General features: G+C 38.8%; 1 protein-coding gene across 1 annotated transcript; it reads left to right on the forward strand.

The window, feature by feature from the left end:
* Positions 1-3,135: 3,135 nt before the first annotated feature.
* CHAC2 (ChaC, cation transport regulator homolog 2 (E. coli)) lies at positions 3,136-9,818 on the forward strand. The gene is made up of 3 exons (XM_009886063.1): positions 3,136-3,153; positions 6,036-6,071; positions 9,435-9,818. The coding sequence occupies exons 1-3, from the start codon at positions 3,136-3,138 to the stop codon at positions 9,816-9,818; spliced, it is 438 nt and encodes a 145-aa protein (XP_009884365.1).
* The last annotated feature ends 5,062 nt before the right edge of the window (positions 9,819-14,880 follow it).

Raw genomic sequence — 14,880 nt, forward strand, 5'->3', positions numbered from 1 at the left:
GGGCTCGGGCTCCGGCCCCGCTGTTACAGCAACGACGGGGAAATACCTCAGTGTGGGTGTCAGGCTTTGAAGGGAAAGGGGGGTTAGCAAGCAAAGGCCAGAAGCGTTGAGCTGAGTAACTGCCTCGCTGGTTTTCAGCGGGTTTGGGTTTTTTTTGGTGTTTTTTTTTTTTGGTTGGTTGGTTGTTTTTTTTTTTACTTTCAAAGGAAAACTCGTGAAGGAGGAAATATTCACTGTTTTAAAAAACAAGCAACCCCCCCCCCCCCAAAAAAAAAAAAAAAAGAAAAAGAAACTAAAATTCCGAAAGCGAGCATTTTCAATTTCATGCCAGCATATCTATTTTTAAACCACAGGAGGGAAAATATTTAATGGTCTCACTCTGCTTTGAAAGCCGGTACCATGCTCCCTGCAGAAGGGCTATCACCCTTATACAAGAATATAACCATATACCATTCTAAATAGCTCAACAAATGTTAAAGGAACAATAGGTTACAGAAGCACCCAGCGCGTTAGAAGAATGACTTTGATGTGGCAGGACTGTTATTTACGGCTACAGATGCCGCTCACAATTTAGTCACTATCAGAAACGCAAACTGATCATAAATGTATAGAAACCGATACTTGCATACAGCGCTCTAACAATTTACCTACTTTGGATGCTGGTTTTGTATCATGAAAGTATGTTTGCGTGATTTTCATCTAACCTGCACCCTGGTAACTCCACTCAAACTGGAATGTGGCTTTATAAGAGCTCCTCCAGAAAAAGCATAAGGATTCTTTTTAAAAATAAAACACGGCATGCTACACGTAGCATGGAAGACATTTTCATTGAGTTCTAAGTAGCACTGGTTAGAACCTCAAACACCATAAAATAACTTGCACAATACTCGTAAGATAATACAACACCCCCCTTTGCTTTTACTTTTCTGCAAGGCAAATCACCGTGCTTCAGACACTAGCATGAGTTGGGCATTTAGTATTTAAGAAAAAAAAAAAGTTTTACTGCAAAAAACCCCAAATTATGTGCAAGTGGACTCAGACTCGAGTCTTCAGGCTGTTTTTCAGGTTGGAGCAGTGCTGTGCAAATGCAGCTGTCCCGGTCCTGAGCCCCAAAACCCTTTGCTACATTACTTTGAAGATGGAGTCACTCGTTACATGCTGCCACAATTCCTGTCTCCAAACCTGCCCCGCTCTCAGCCGCCGCCTCACCTGGCTGGCTGGGGTAGGTCTGCAGACTGGACAGCTCTCGTTCACTTTCGCAGTGGGAATGCCAGTTTCTCATCTACCAGTCGTCCTTTTTCTAAGATTACGTTTGTGTGAGCACTGGGAAAATTACTAATCTTCTCTTGAATTTGGATGAATTGAAAAGCACGTGCAAAAGTCGTTAGGATGGGGCATGAAAGAGCGTGATCCCATCAGCCTCCCCTACTTTGGAAACCAGGCTTTAAAAAGAAAAATAATTAAAACTCCCTCATCAGTCAACAGACAAAGTCTTACTCTTGGTGCTTCAGAAAGGAATAAAACCCACACCAGTCAGTTTTTCTTCCTTTTTGCAAGTGTCCTGGGTGACCTCATTTCATTATGTTCTGCTGGGCAAGCTGAAGTTCGGGGGAATACTCAGAGTGACTGTCGTCGTGCAGATATTGGAAATACTGCAAAATGGCCACGCCATGTTACTGCTTACTAGCATATACTTGGTTCCAAGAAGCTTAGACGTTTGTATTTCTGCCCCAGTCAAGACCATACCCAGAACCATCATCTGCAGGCATACAGCACCTTGAAACAACCACCACCACTCCCCCCACACACTAGCCCGTGCTTTGTTCTGCTTCTGACTGAGGACAGAGGTCATTATTTACATAAACTGGTTAATGCATTTTGTTTTCTGTTTTATATAAAACACTTAGCATTAACAAAATACACCTTCTCTCAGCATCAACAAGTTAATGCCTTTTTGTGTTCCTGCAGGCATACACTGAGAAAACACACAGTTGGGACCTCCCATTGCACCAGGCCAAACGCTCTCTGCTATAAAATCTTTACAATCTTTGACATTAGAGATGAATAACATTTCTTGTGGACAAGCTACAAGTGAAACTGGTCCTTCAGTACTCACACATTTTAAAGAGCAGCAATAAAATAGTAGCCAACAAGTTAAAAAAACCTCTCCTGAAAACACTCTTTGCTCCAACATTCCACGGTCAGCGCAACAAAACCATACAGAGCACTTTTAAGTACAGTGGCTGCAAGCTGTTAGTACAAAACTCGGTTGATCTTGTAATTGTACTTTGAACTGCTCAACTCCTACTGTAGTAAGACGGCTAACTAGGTACAAAGTTATATTTAATCATGGGGCCATAGTTTAGAGTTTACAGGATGTTAAATTGGAAGAAGTTTTGTTAGATTAAGAATGCAAAATGCACTTTCTTGACAAGTACACAGCAACTTATATATTAGCTGTATTTAAAAATAAGATTTTCAGAGGATTATTCCAAATAGTGCATTAAAGCAGCTTGAATTTTACCAGGCAGTAACAGCATTCCCTGAAAAAAAGTGCTATTGGCTTAGAAAGACCTGAATAAGTAACAAAAATGTGTTCATAAATGACAAATTCAGATTTCTTAGTGCAAACTTCAGAAAAAATGGCATCAGAAATGCAAACCTGCATGATTCACATAAACCTTCTCAAACATTAAAGTCTGGGGGTTTGGTTTTGCATGGAACAGCAAGAATTGTAAATGCATTCAAGGGCTGAAGCCATTAATATCACAAGATAGTTAAAACCAAACTAATATCTTGGTGCTGCCAAACCAGCGAAGTCTGGCTTCCTCTCCTTACAACCCCCTCCCTCCCAGCTTCGGACCGCTTGCTTTAGCTGGGGAAACTTGACAACAGGGTTAATCTAGCTCCAGCTGTCTGCTGCCACTGTCCAAACTGCGTCCAAACAGAAAACTGAGTTTCTGCATGCACAGAATTACTGGATCAGCTTAAGGTTGAATCGTTTTAGGATAATGAAGGGCTTTTAGTTTGTTAAAGGTGAAATGGAGAAAAAAGGAGGTTAGACTAGAGGATCTCCAGAAGTGCCTTCCCTCCTCTGCGATTCCCTGATTTACCCTGGCAGTTTCTTCCCGTTGGATGGCTCGCAGCAAGGGGGTACAGGGGAAAGGACAGATGGATAGGGTCCTGTTACACCATAACAAGCCACAGCAAAGGGAAGTAGAAAAGGCTATGCTCTGTTTAAATAAACTTGTGCTTTTAAGGAAACCATTTAAAATTATTACATTCCTATTATTAGCAAACTTACACCTCCCTTTCTGAAAAAAATTAAGAGGTAATCAAGCTAAAATTATTTCTAAGATCATATTTCCTTTTATTCCATTTACTTTTATCTCCAGATGCAAAAATTTATTGATTCCTCTATCAGTAAATATTTAGTAATTTTAGTAGCTCAGCAGTTTGTGGCTGAAGACCACTGAAAACAATCTAACAGTGGAAGATCTTATTTCACTTTACTCCACTATTTCGTAGTACATGTCAGCTAGACCTCAGGACTGTCCTGAGGAGCTTTATCTCCACGCAGATGGACAAAGCCCCTATGCCAGAAGAATGGTCATAGACTCCAGCACAGGCTCTGTGCCATGCTAATGCTATTTTCCTCTTTCTACTGAACCCAGGTTGTTAAAGCCTGTAAGAATCTCCTGTCACATGCACTCTAAGACAGGAGTACATTTGGGAGCTCTAGTGTACAGTACAATCGAGGGCCTGAAGTGAAATACAACGCTAAGAGCTAAAACAAGGTGTATTTAATTTTCCACAGTGGCTTCCCTTCTGATTCAGAGGGGTGATGGCCCTTAGCGCTGCAGATGCCTTAGAAAATTCCCACACAGCCGCAGACCACACTGCTGCTCCAGCGTGGTCCGATGCGAAGTTGCCTTTGCCAACCTTCCCAGCAGTGCACTGCACAGAACTGACACAGATCCCTCAAAGACATCTGATTTAGGAGATCATTCGGGTTTGCCCTTGCCAGTACTCCCTGGGCACAAAAATGGTTTTGGTTTATATGATAGATTTAGCTGGTCATTTGTAGATGTCGTATTTTCTTTACTTAGCTAGCAGAGGTAATACCCATAGTTCCTTAGCGGTGTTTGCTTTAGGTAGTTCCATGCAAGACAAGGACTCTGCAAACCAATACAATGAATACCCTGTCCTTCCCTAGACAAACAGATTGTTCTTTCATCACACAACCACTCTGAAGATTAGGTACTCTTCAGGACTTTACTTTCATTTAATATTTAGGCTTCAGATACAGACATTTCTGGTATAAAGAGAAGGTTGTTTCCCACCACAGAATGTCTCTTTAACCTATAATTTACAAAATCTTAGTGACCAGTACTGAGTACACACACAAGTCAGGGAAGTATTAACAGTTATGGAGAAAACTCCCCCAAAAGGAACACCTAAGTTATCGTAATTAATCACGGCAACAGACCTGTTTCCTCTAAGTACTCAAATAATAATCATTTATTATTCGTTTAGCTTTGTTGCCTTATTGTATCAATCAGATCAGGAATAGATGGCTGATGCTGGGAGAGAACTGGCATAAAAATGAAAAAACGCAGCATCTCAGAGCTTATAAATAGCCTTTAAGATTATAAAGGATCTGATACTAAATAGTATCTACGTTTGATGGTATCTATGAAATGCTCTGCAAAAACTAGACCTTGTACTTGGCTTGTTACCAAAGAACGTGCGGCTTACCAACGACTTGGCGTAGGAGAAAACCCTACACCATTTCTGTGTGAGACACACACGTACAAGTACAGACTTACAAACAGAAAAGCACAGATATGTCAATGAAGCTGTTAGTGATGAGTCATAAACAGACTGACATGTAGTAGCCCAAGACTGAAAGTTAGCTAAGACTAAATCAAAGGCATGCATCCAAGTATATCAAGTTCAGATTATCCTTGCAACTCCTGCGAGAATGAATTTCTATCCTACACTAGAATTGAATGAATGCTAGTACGTCTGCTTTCCCTTCCCTTTAATCAAAGACACTTGAAGGCTAATTTAATGCCAAAATTAGCAATTTTAAACTACAGATGTAGTTCTCCATAGAGTTTTGTTTTAAAATTTTATCCTCCGGGTTATAAAACAAATTTTAACGATTTTATTTTCAGTATTACAAACTGGCTTCTTACTCTTCCTGCAAGAAGTAATTTAGTGGAAAAACAAGCCATTACCACGGTATCCTCACTCAGCCCACTACGGAAGAATGAGCTGGGAGGGGGAAAAGAAGGGGAAAATAGTCTTCTGAACAATAAATTTCTTTTTTTTCCAACTTTTAATAACGTGGTGCTTACTAGATTTCTTTGCTGTATGTTTTCAAAAACATCTAATTAGCCGGGAGCTTTTAAACCTAGGAGTTGCCATGTCTCATAGTGTGTAATTAACATTTTCTAAAATCCAGTTGTGCAAACCAAGCCAAAAGTGGTAATATCTTGCCTAGTTCTACACAAGCTAGATTTTTGTGTTACATTATTTTTCTGTGCCTGCACATAAACTTTTTGAATACAAGTGAGAAGGTTCACCTTATTGTCACTTCAGAGATTAAAAAATATGCATAGTACTGTGGAGAAGTAACACGACCAAGGAAGGTCACTGAGAACAGTTTTACATTAATGAATTATTATCACCATTTTAAATTAATTGAGTCTGGACAGCACACAGAAATCAAAGCATTCAAAACCTCCCCATTTATGACTGCCTTTAATCTATCTCCTATGTTACAGACACTTTTCACTCAAAATTTAAAATTTTGTTTATCACAGTTTATCTAATACAGATCAAAAGCTATTCTCAAGAAATATTTATACTGGATCTCAAAGAAATAGACCTTACTGACATGGTCCTGGATTAATTCTCTGACCCTTTCATTTATTTTAATTGTTTTTTTCTTATTTTGTTTTGGTTTTGCTCATAATTTAGGGTAAAGGCCTCTAACTGAACTATGATTTTTTTTTTTTAAATTTTAGCCTGGAAGAGTTGTGACTCTGGTTGAAGATCCTGAGGTATAGTACTCCTGTTCTATCTCTGTAGTCTACAGAATGTCCTGTTGCATTCCCAGCCTGTGTAGTAAGTCTGTATTAATTTTTGCTTCTCTACAAGCAAATAATTGAGTTATCTTTAGTGCTATGAAAAGTTCTCTCAAAATTTCTTGGAGTTACACCAATGACACTGATTATTTCAAATAAATCAATCAATCTAAACTAAGAAACTGGAAGTAGCTTGGGTCTCTTATTACCAAAGGTATATTTTAAAGTATTTTCTGGAATAGGCGCTCCAACTATCCTGTTAGGAGATGCAGAATTTTACTTTCAGCATACACGTAGTGCTGACGATACACCAGGAGTAGACCCCAGATGTTGTGTCGGAACTGTAATGTTGCCCTCCCAAAACAAAAACTGAAACAAATCAAAATTACATTGCAGTGATAAAAAAGGAGATACTCTTGCTTTAGTTTTTTCTACACAGATAAAATGCTTAAGGAATTAAGTGCCACAACTGTGCTTTTGGTTTCTATATAATATTGTGAAATGAGCTCCTGTTTAGCAAAAACGGTCAATGGCCGGAGGCTACCATTCTTGTCCACCTTTTCCCTAGGTCTCACTGTGACAGGGCAAGGGAAGCGTTTGCAAGGGGAGTGCCTGGGCTGGGAAGGGAGGGGAGATGAAACAAGCCCTAGGCTTACAGTCACGTGAGCTACAGGAAAATCAAGATTTTTCTGCTGAGAAAAGTACTTAGACTTACATTTTGCCCATATCTAATTCTGATCAATAGTAAAGAGGCTATCTTTACAATGACCTGCAATTTTTTAGGGCTCTTTACTCACCAGGGAGCCCTCGGTTGGACTGCTCACCAGCCTAGGACAAAAGCGTTGAGTTACGCTGGGGAAGCCCAGCGGAGGCTATTGCAGGGTACACCTTGGATGTGATCACTTTCCCACTCCCCGCTGATCCTCCAGGCCCCCCACATCCAGCACTGCTGCTCTATTCTGGCACCTTGCTGGGGACAGCTTCGATGGTCATGTCCATCCAGCTTCACACCGCTCCAGGAGAGGGAATCCCTGCAGGTACTAGTGCCTCCTGAGGCGGGAGGGAAGGCAGGGTGGCATGGAAGCAGAGGCCACATGACACCAGGCCGTAAGACAAGGAGGATGGGCATTTTGGTAGTAGTTAGTTTTTATTTACAGTTGCTTATCTAGACCGATCTATTCCCCTGAAATAGCAGCCAAAAGAGAGGCGAGTTTTGCGGTAATCAAAAACTTATACTGTTTTTTGCAGTTAGCAAAACCAGCAAAATGCAATGCACTGTCTCTCATTGTGATTTTCTGTACCTTTCTAGTAAGGTTCCTTTTCACTTTACTGTACTGCTGGGTGCTATTATATTACACAGATGCCTATATAGACAAAGAATGCTTATGTTTATTGTCACTCAGTCTATTGTTAAGCAAACTTACTGGTTACCATAGAAACGTTACACCCACACACACCATAGCAAACCAGTTTTGTCTGGTTGGGTTTTTTTCCTTTTTGTCCAGAATCTGGTGTGGCCAGATAATCACACTTTACACATAAACATCAAATGACAGGACAAGTAATTTGCTTTCATTCCAGTTATTCATTCTGCAGTTTAAAAAGGTAATTTGGAAGGTATCTTAGCAGACTACAGCAATTATTCCCCTGCATGTAGACATCAAATACTGTGGTGACAAGAGCAGTGGTACTTCTACTGGCAATGCCAGCTCTCAGCTCTGTGCTAGCCTGTCCTTTTTCACTAGAGATAAACAATAGCGCAGCTTGGAAACATCTAATTTAGAGTTATTTTAACTTGCTCAATCTGAGTTTCTTTGCCAGTTAAGAGGAAAGTGCACAGAAAGAGAACACCATACTCCATGTCAGATTTCTGGATTATAGTTTTCCATCATCTGAAATAGAAATTCCCTATACTGAAAACTAAATGAATTAACTAGCAACACTTTCTGGTTTAAATCCCTACCTCTACCACACCCAGGTATATTTTCCTATCAGCACCAAAGTAGGTCTGAATGGCAGATTTAACTCACGAGAGTAAGAAGCGCAGAAGAGGCTGTTTTTAAAACTAACACGTTTCCTGCAGACAGCTGGAATAAACCCGCATCCCAGATGGCTGAGGGAAAGCAAGGAACCCATTTTTGTACTTGCTAGTGCTGTTCCTGGCCACAGCACATCAAATGCTGTAACCATCTACAAAGGATGCAATAAAAAAAAATGACTCCTCATTTTTTTTAATAAAATGCCTTTGGCCAGCATATAGTCTGACTGCAAAACTCACCGCTCATGAATTAACACCACCACCCCAGCATCATCTGGTATCATGACTAAATGCTTTGATCCAGATTTAGGGGGAAAACCAAAATGTTAATGGCTTTGTCATCATTACTGTAGCACTGATATGTATACCTACTTAGCTGCAGGAAAAATGTACATTTGATGCTGCTAGCAGACAAAACAAACTACCATTTATTTTAAAACAGCACTCATAAGAAACAATATGTAGCCCTTAGTGGATAACAGACCATCATCATTTTTCTATGCTACTTCAAAACAAAACCCCATGCATATCAGTCCCAACACAGATCTCGCCGATTTGTTTATATAAAATTTGGTAAGAGAGTATAAGTACTTCACACCACAGTTAAATATTTTTTTCAAAGATGTTACCTGTGAAGTGGATGAAGAAATACTCGGGTTCTCTAAGAGGGTAAGGAAATTTATCCTAACAGTGTTTGCTGAAGTGTAAGATATGCCACGTTTATTTGTGCAACATGAAGGTTCATTGCTTAGCTTTTTCTTTTCTGATTCAGTTTCAGTGCAGTAACGTTACGACACTCATCCCTCCAAGTAAGTACATGTAACAGATGTAGGTGACACTTGGGTCCTCAGAAATGAAACTGCAACTAAACAGAGAAAGGACCTGATCAAAATTACTTTTAATTTGGCACTATTTAAAATTTTGATTTTCACATCCAAATTTTGTGAGGTTTGTATCCTTTTTGCCAGCTCCTTAGTAGCCCACGCCAAGGTTATTTACTATTTCAAATTTAATTGTAATGATAATTTTTTCTCTAAGAAAGGCAAGAAAGACCTCAGCATTAACAAAAAAGTGGATGATCATCTGCATAATTACCATTTTGACTGAAGATTTCCTAAATAAAACAGCCCTTTTTGTTAATTTGGGACTCCTCCTAAAACAGTGGAAGAAATAGCTGTAAAAAGACTGAAAATAAGAACATTTTTTTAAGACAGTTTTGCCAAAATACAATGGAAATACATTAATTCGTGAGTATCTTTATGAACAGTGCTTGGATTTTTTTTTCTTATGTCCTTCAACAGGGGTGTGTATGGGGTGTTGCTTACAGATTGCCAGCTGGACAAGAATGTGAAGTAAAGGCATACCTGGACTTCAGAGAGAAAGGAGGCTACAGGACTACAACTGTCATTTTCTATCCAAAAGACTTGTCAGTAAAACCGTTTGATGTATTGTTATACATTGGAACTTGTGACAACCCTAACTACCTTGGTCCAGCACCTCTAGAAGAAATTGCTGAACAGATTTTTAATGCAGTTGGTCCTAGTGGAAGAAACACAGAATACCTGTTCGAACTTGCTAATTCTATCAGAAATCTTGTACCAGAGGATGCAGATGAGCATCTCTTCTCCTTAGAGAAACTAGTAAAGGAACTCTTAGAAAAGCATCAAAACCTAAATTGTCTATAAAATAACTTCTTACTTTCAATGGTCTTGCTTCATCTTCAGAGGAATGGTTTCGTTACACAATGGGTATATGACTTGGAGGCATGTTTCTCTGTACTATGCTACCTTATTTATTTTAATATCGCATTCAAAATAGTAGTTAGTCATTAAAACATACTGTTATAAAAATCATTCTTTCAGGAGTCTATAGAAAGGGGAGCAAGGGAAGTGTTTTAGGTTTGAATTTGGTGTATTGGGTTTTTATCCAAAGACTACATCTTTATGAAAAATCTCAAGAGAACCACTTAAGCTTCTCTTTGTTTCAAGATTCATTTTTTTTAATCACTTTAAGGTTTAAAATAAATCTTCAGAATATGTTTAAGATCAAAATCTGCATTCAGGTACAAGTTACACTGATTTAAGTGGTACTTTCTGATTCAAGACCACAGGTGTAAAGCTCAGTGCAGCTAAAGAGATAAATGTTAAGTAGTTGTTATAAATTGCATAGTAAATGCACAGTAGAACATTTATATCATCAGTGTTCACCTTCACTGAAATTAAATTATTCCACTGAATTAGTCATCTTACCCTTTCTGTATTAGTTTGTCTTTAAACAACAGAGGATAAAATGTTTCATTGTCAAGGAAATAATTATTTCCCTTGGCTCATTATGTCAAGCCCCTGAAAACCAAAGCACAGGGTACTTTGACACAAACAAGCCATAACGTATCAGTGCCTCATTTTATTTTTTAAGATTAATATAAAGAATAAAGCTGGAATGTTAAAATTACCTAAGAATATGACTTCATATCACAATGCAGCAAGAATGTTCAGTAACTTTCATCTTTGTTATTTGCTTTTAGATGCCGTTGTATCCCAATCTCTTAAAAAATTCACCAGTCTCTGAGGATAGATTTTAAGCCAGTAATTTTCAACCACTGTTTCAGGGATTCATGGATGAAAGGTAATTCATGAAGGAACCCTCTTTTCAGTAACCTTACACGTGTTGTATGGACATCCAAGCAAAGAGGGTTGGAAAGCCACCAGTTTAGGCTAGGAGGCTTACTTTATGCAAAACATAAGCAAGTGGAGTTTCCGTCCCAAGAAGGACTTGTCTTGCTTCTCAAACATTTAAGTTATTTTTGTTAACTTTTAACAAAGTATATTTTTATATGTTAATATAGGAAAGGTCCTATTTCAAACACCATGTAACATCACATTTTCTCATACAGAGAATGTATAAGTGTTTAGTAGTAGCTTGGAAGACTATATTTTGTGTCAGTAATTGCAAAAAACATATGTTTCTACTATACAGGTTGTCCCTTTCTCTTATTTACATTTTCCTGTTTTATATTTGTAATTGCTTGAAAATATCAGAGTTATCAAAATAACAAGCTGCTATTATTTTACTTAGCCACCTACAAAAGCCAACAAGAACATAAATGAATGTTAATAGGAAACATTTGAGAAAGGCAGCTAGATGAGTAGAAAAGAGGGTATTAAAATTCAAACCTAAGTTTGGGATAATTAGACCACTTTAAATATTTAACCAAGAAAGCTGTATTTTTTACATACCAGATTATATTTTTAGTGTGCCTCTGGCATCTCTCAAGCATTGATTCATTGAAGAAAAAAAAATAGTGTATTACTTTTTAGAAACTGTTGTTTACTATTAATAGTTGAATGCCACTATTTTAAGAGTACATGATGGGGTATTACTTGATGGACTACTCTAAATTGCAGAAGCAAATCCTCTGATTATTAGCAAAATAATCATATGTATTGAGGCCCCATTTTTCCATTAGTACACATGAGTCATTTGCAAACTGATGGAATATTCTTCAAAGGTCTTGATTCTCCACTGCACTATGCTGGTTTGAGATTGACATAACTGAGCACTGTGTTAGGGTATTGTGATTATGTATGGCTGTACATTTTGTATCTTTAATTATATTCAGGACGTTGTTGGTTCATTTACTTTCCAAATTCATAAAACTTGCAATAATATCTGTAACAATACATTCCAGTTTGTGCACACACTTCAGTACAGTAAAAATGCATCACGTTTACTAATGCTGGAGAAATTTTCAGAAATTTTATGTTTATTTAAAGTGTATCCATATTAGGATGTACATCATTGTGTGTCTTAATTGCATCTTGTTATAAAAAGTTGTTAGACCTAATGATGAAAAACAACATACAAGAACTAGCTACTATTTTGCAGTCAAACTGTGTCAACATTAGGAATTAATTAAAGCACTGGAAATACACCTTTGTTCTTGATGTATACGGTCTGAGCCACGACTCTTCCTACAGCTTTAATTACCAACAAAAGTCCGGTATGCTTTCAGATCTGTTACTCACCACAAAAAAAAAACCAACATACACTTTTTCTTTTATGCCATATATGCTTTTTTTTTTTCCTACTGGTTAGAACCAAACCTAAATTTGTGACAAGTTACAGAGATTTTAGATATGGGTTCATTATAAAACCGCACACACAAAGCTACCTCTAAACTTGGTTTCCAAACAGTGTTAGAGGAAACAATAGTTATATCCACATTGTCAGATTTTACTCCCTGGGATGCACAGGCTCAAATCACCAAGCAGTCAGCGTGGACCTCTGTCCTTCCACGGATGAAGAAAGCAGTACATAGTAGTATGCAGCGATGGTCTTCCCTGGTTTGACTGCACAGTAAAATTTTTAAGGCCACTTGTAGGAAAAGGAACTTGCCCAACAGTTGGTCAAGATACACCCTCCCTATGATGCTGAAAGGGGAGTAGTACCTAAGCCAATATATCTGTGAATTATTTCAGAATCTCCCAAATAAAAGTCCTATAGTAATTTAAGTTACATGGGGAAAAAAAATAATGAAATTTCCGAAATTTGGAAAGTCACAGACCTTTTCAAAACAAAACGAAGCTAACTGTCATGCCCTCACTACACACAGAGAGGAACTGTTAATGATTTCCTTACTGTTGAACACTACATCTTTACCTGGACTTTCATGCTTTCAAATTTTCTTTTCTCACAAGGGTACCTAAAGACCAGACCCTTTCCAGACTAGGCTGCTTTCTAGAAACTAAAATTCAATGAAAATCCTTCACAAAGATAACTAAAGTGCAGTTTAGGCGCAGAGAAGGATGCAATGTTTGGTAATCACTTTAACACATTCAGTAAAACAATTGCCACTACAAATGCAAGAATAACACCATGTTATACTGCAGTTCCTTAACAACTGACAAAAAAAGTTAAACATACAGTCTTAAGAGAAGCTCTGCAAGTCTGAACATTTCAGGCAATTTTGCTAAGAAGCATAAGAAAAAAAATTGTACTTGTTTGCTCAAAGTATCATGGATAACTTACCCCTTACAAGCAGGAAAAAAAACCAAACCGTATTTTTAACACCATTAACCCATAAAAGCTAAAGCAACACAAAATTGATTACAGCATCCCCCATCAGTATTATATCACTGCTTTATATCATTATTTCTTTAAGTTCATCACATTTAATTCTGATTTGTATCCCTTCCCATCCCTTCTTTCTGGTATGCATGTGGATACAGGCTTTTTACTCAAACTAAGGAGTTGAGGATGTTGAAAAAAACCTGAATACTACAGCTCCCCCATCTGATCTATTTCTGTATGTCTGTTCTGTGTAACAAAAAAGTTCTTACGAGGCGTTTTTCCACTCTGTTCAGCCAAGCTACTGACTGGCAGAGGGGATGCAAACAGACAGCAGGATAGCAAGCCCGCAGCAGGGTGCTGTATCTTGGCGTTTTACCATGCAAGTATATAAGTGTTGCAAGACTAGAAAAAGAGTGGTTTTCAAGTAATTTTTCTTCTCTAACAGTATTCTGCAAAAGCCAGATGTTGACTATACACTCACGTAGATTACCAATTACAGTACAGCCCTGATTATTCCAACTCCATCGTCCCTCAGTATTCTTACATTAAAGTGACTTCCTTGCTCCTCCGGCTCTTTATTCAAAGGAACTTCCCTTTAATTGTTGCCCTCTTTTGTCTCAAACATATCTTTCTGTCCTGTTGCAACTTAGATCTCTTCTCTGCAGGTATTCTGGCACCCTCCTCTCATTGTGCACACGCTTTGAACTGGAAGAAGGATTCTTCTCCCAGTACAGCTGTATCTGCTTTGGCACCAGTTTAACAGGAAAAAAAATTATACTCTCAAACAAGACAACTATGGTAGCAAGGCTCAAAAGTATTGACTAGACCTGAGGCAGCCATTTAGTAAAGTTTTAAGCTACCTCACCTATATTATTACAAATCATTTATTCAAACAGTTCAAACAGACTCAGCCATTTTTGCCCAATGTAAATGCAAAAGTGTGCACATTCACCACTGCCGGCAAAACAGTGATGAAAAACAGCCTGAAACAAAACACCTTAAACCAAACCACCCAAACTGACGATGCATCACTCGGTTATTTTTCCCATCACCCCTGGGATTTTTCCTAGCATCACCTGCTTCCTTTGCCTTCACGTACTTCCCTCACTAAACATTTCAGTGCCCACTGAAATTAAGGCTCATTAAGAATCATTGTATGTTGCCAAAACGTTATTGCTACCCCCGTATGTCACCCCACCACCAACTGCAAAGCAGGCAGTAAATTACCCCCCTTTTCTCCTGCCTCCAGAGTCTCCACTGCATTCCAGCTGCGCCTCAGCTTACAGTTCAGTCTTAACTGGAGATAAATTTACACCGAGGGTGGTGAAACAGTGGAACAGGTTGCCCAGAGAGGTGGGAGATGTCCCATCCCTGGAAACATTCAACATCAGGCTGGACGGGGCTCTGAGCAACCTGATCGAGTTGAAGGTGTCCCTGCTCACTGCAGGCCTTTAAGGGGCCCTCCTACCCAAACCATTCTACGATTCCATAAACGTGAAAATGCGCACACGCATCACGCTGCTGGCGAAGCAGTGATGAAGAACGGCCTGAAACAAAACACCCAGTCCATTTCTGCGGCACTACCTCGCAGGGCTTAGCGCGACTGCAGCCGTTCCCTCCTGAGAGACTTCTCCTCAGCCAGCCGAGGGCTAACGCACAGTACCTGCCGGGCGGCTG

The sequence above is a fragment of the Charadrius vociferus genome, unplaced genomic scaffold, assembly GCF_000708025.1.
Source record: "Charadrius vociferus isolate BGI_N301 unplaced genomic scaffold, ASM70802v2 scaffold455, whole genome shotgun sequence".
Lineage (NCBI taxonomy): Eukaryota > Metazoa > Chordata > Aves > Charadriiformes > Charadriidae > Charadrius > Charadrius vociferus.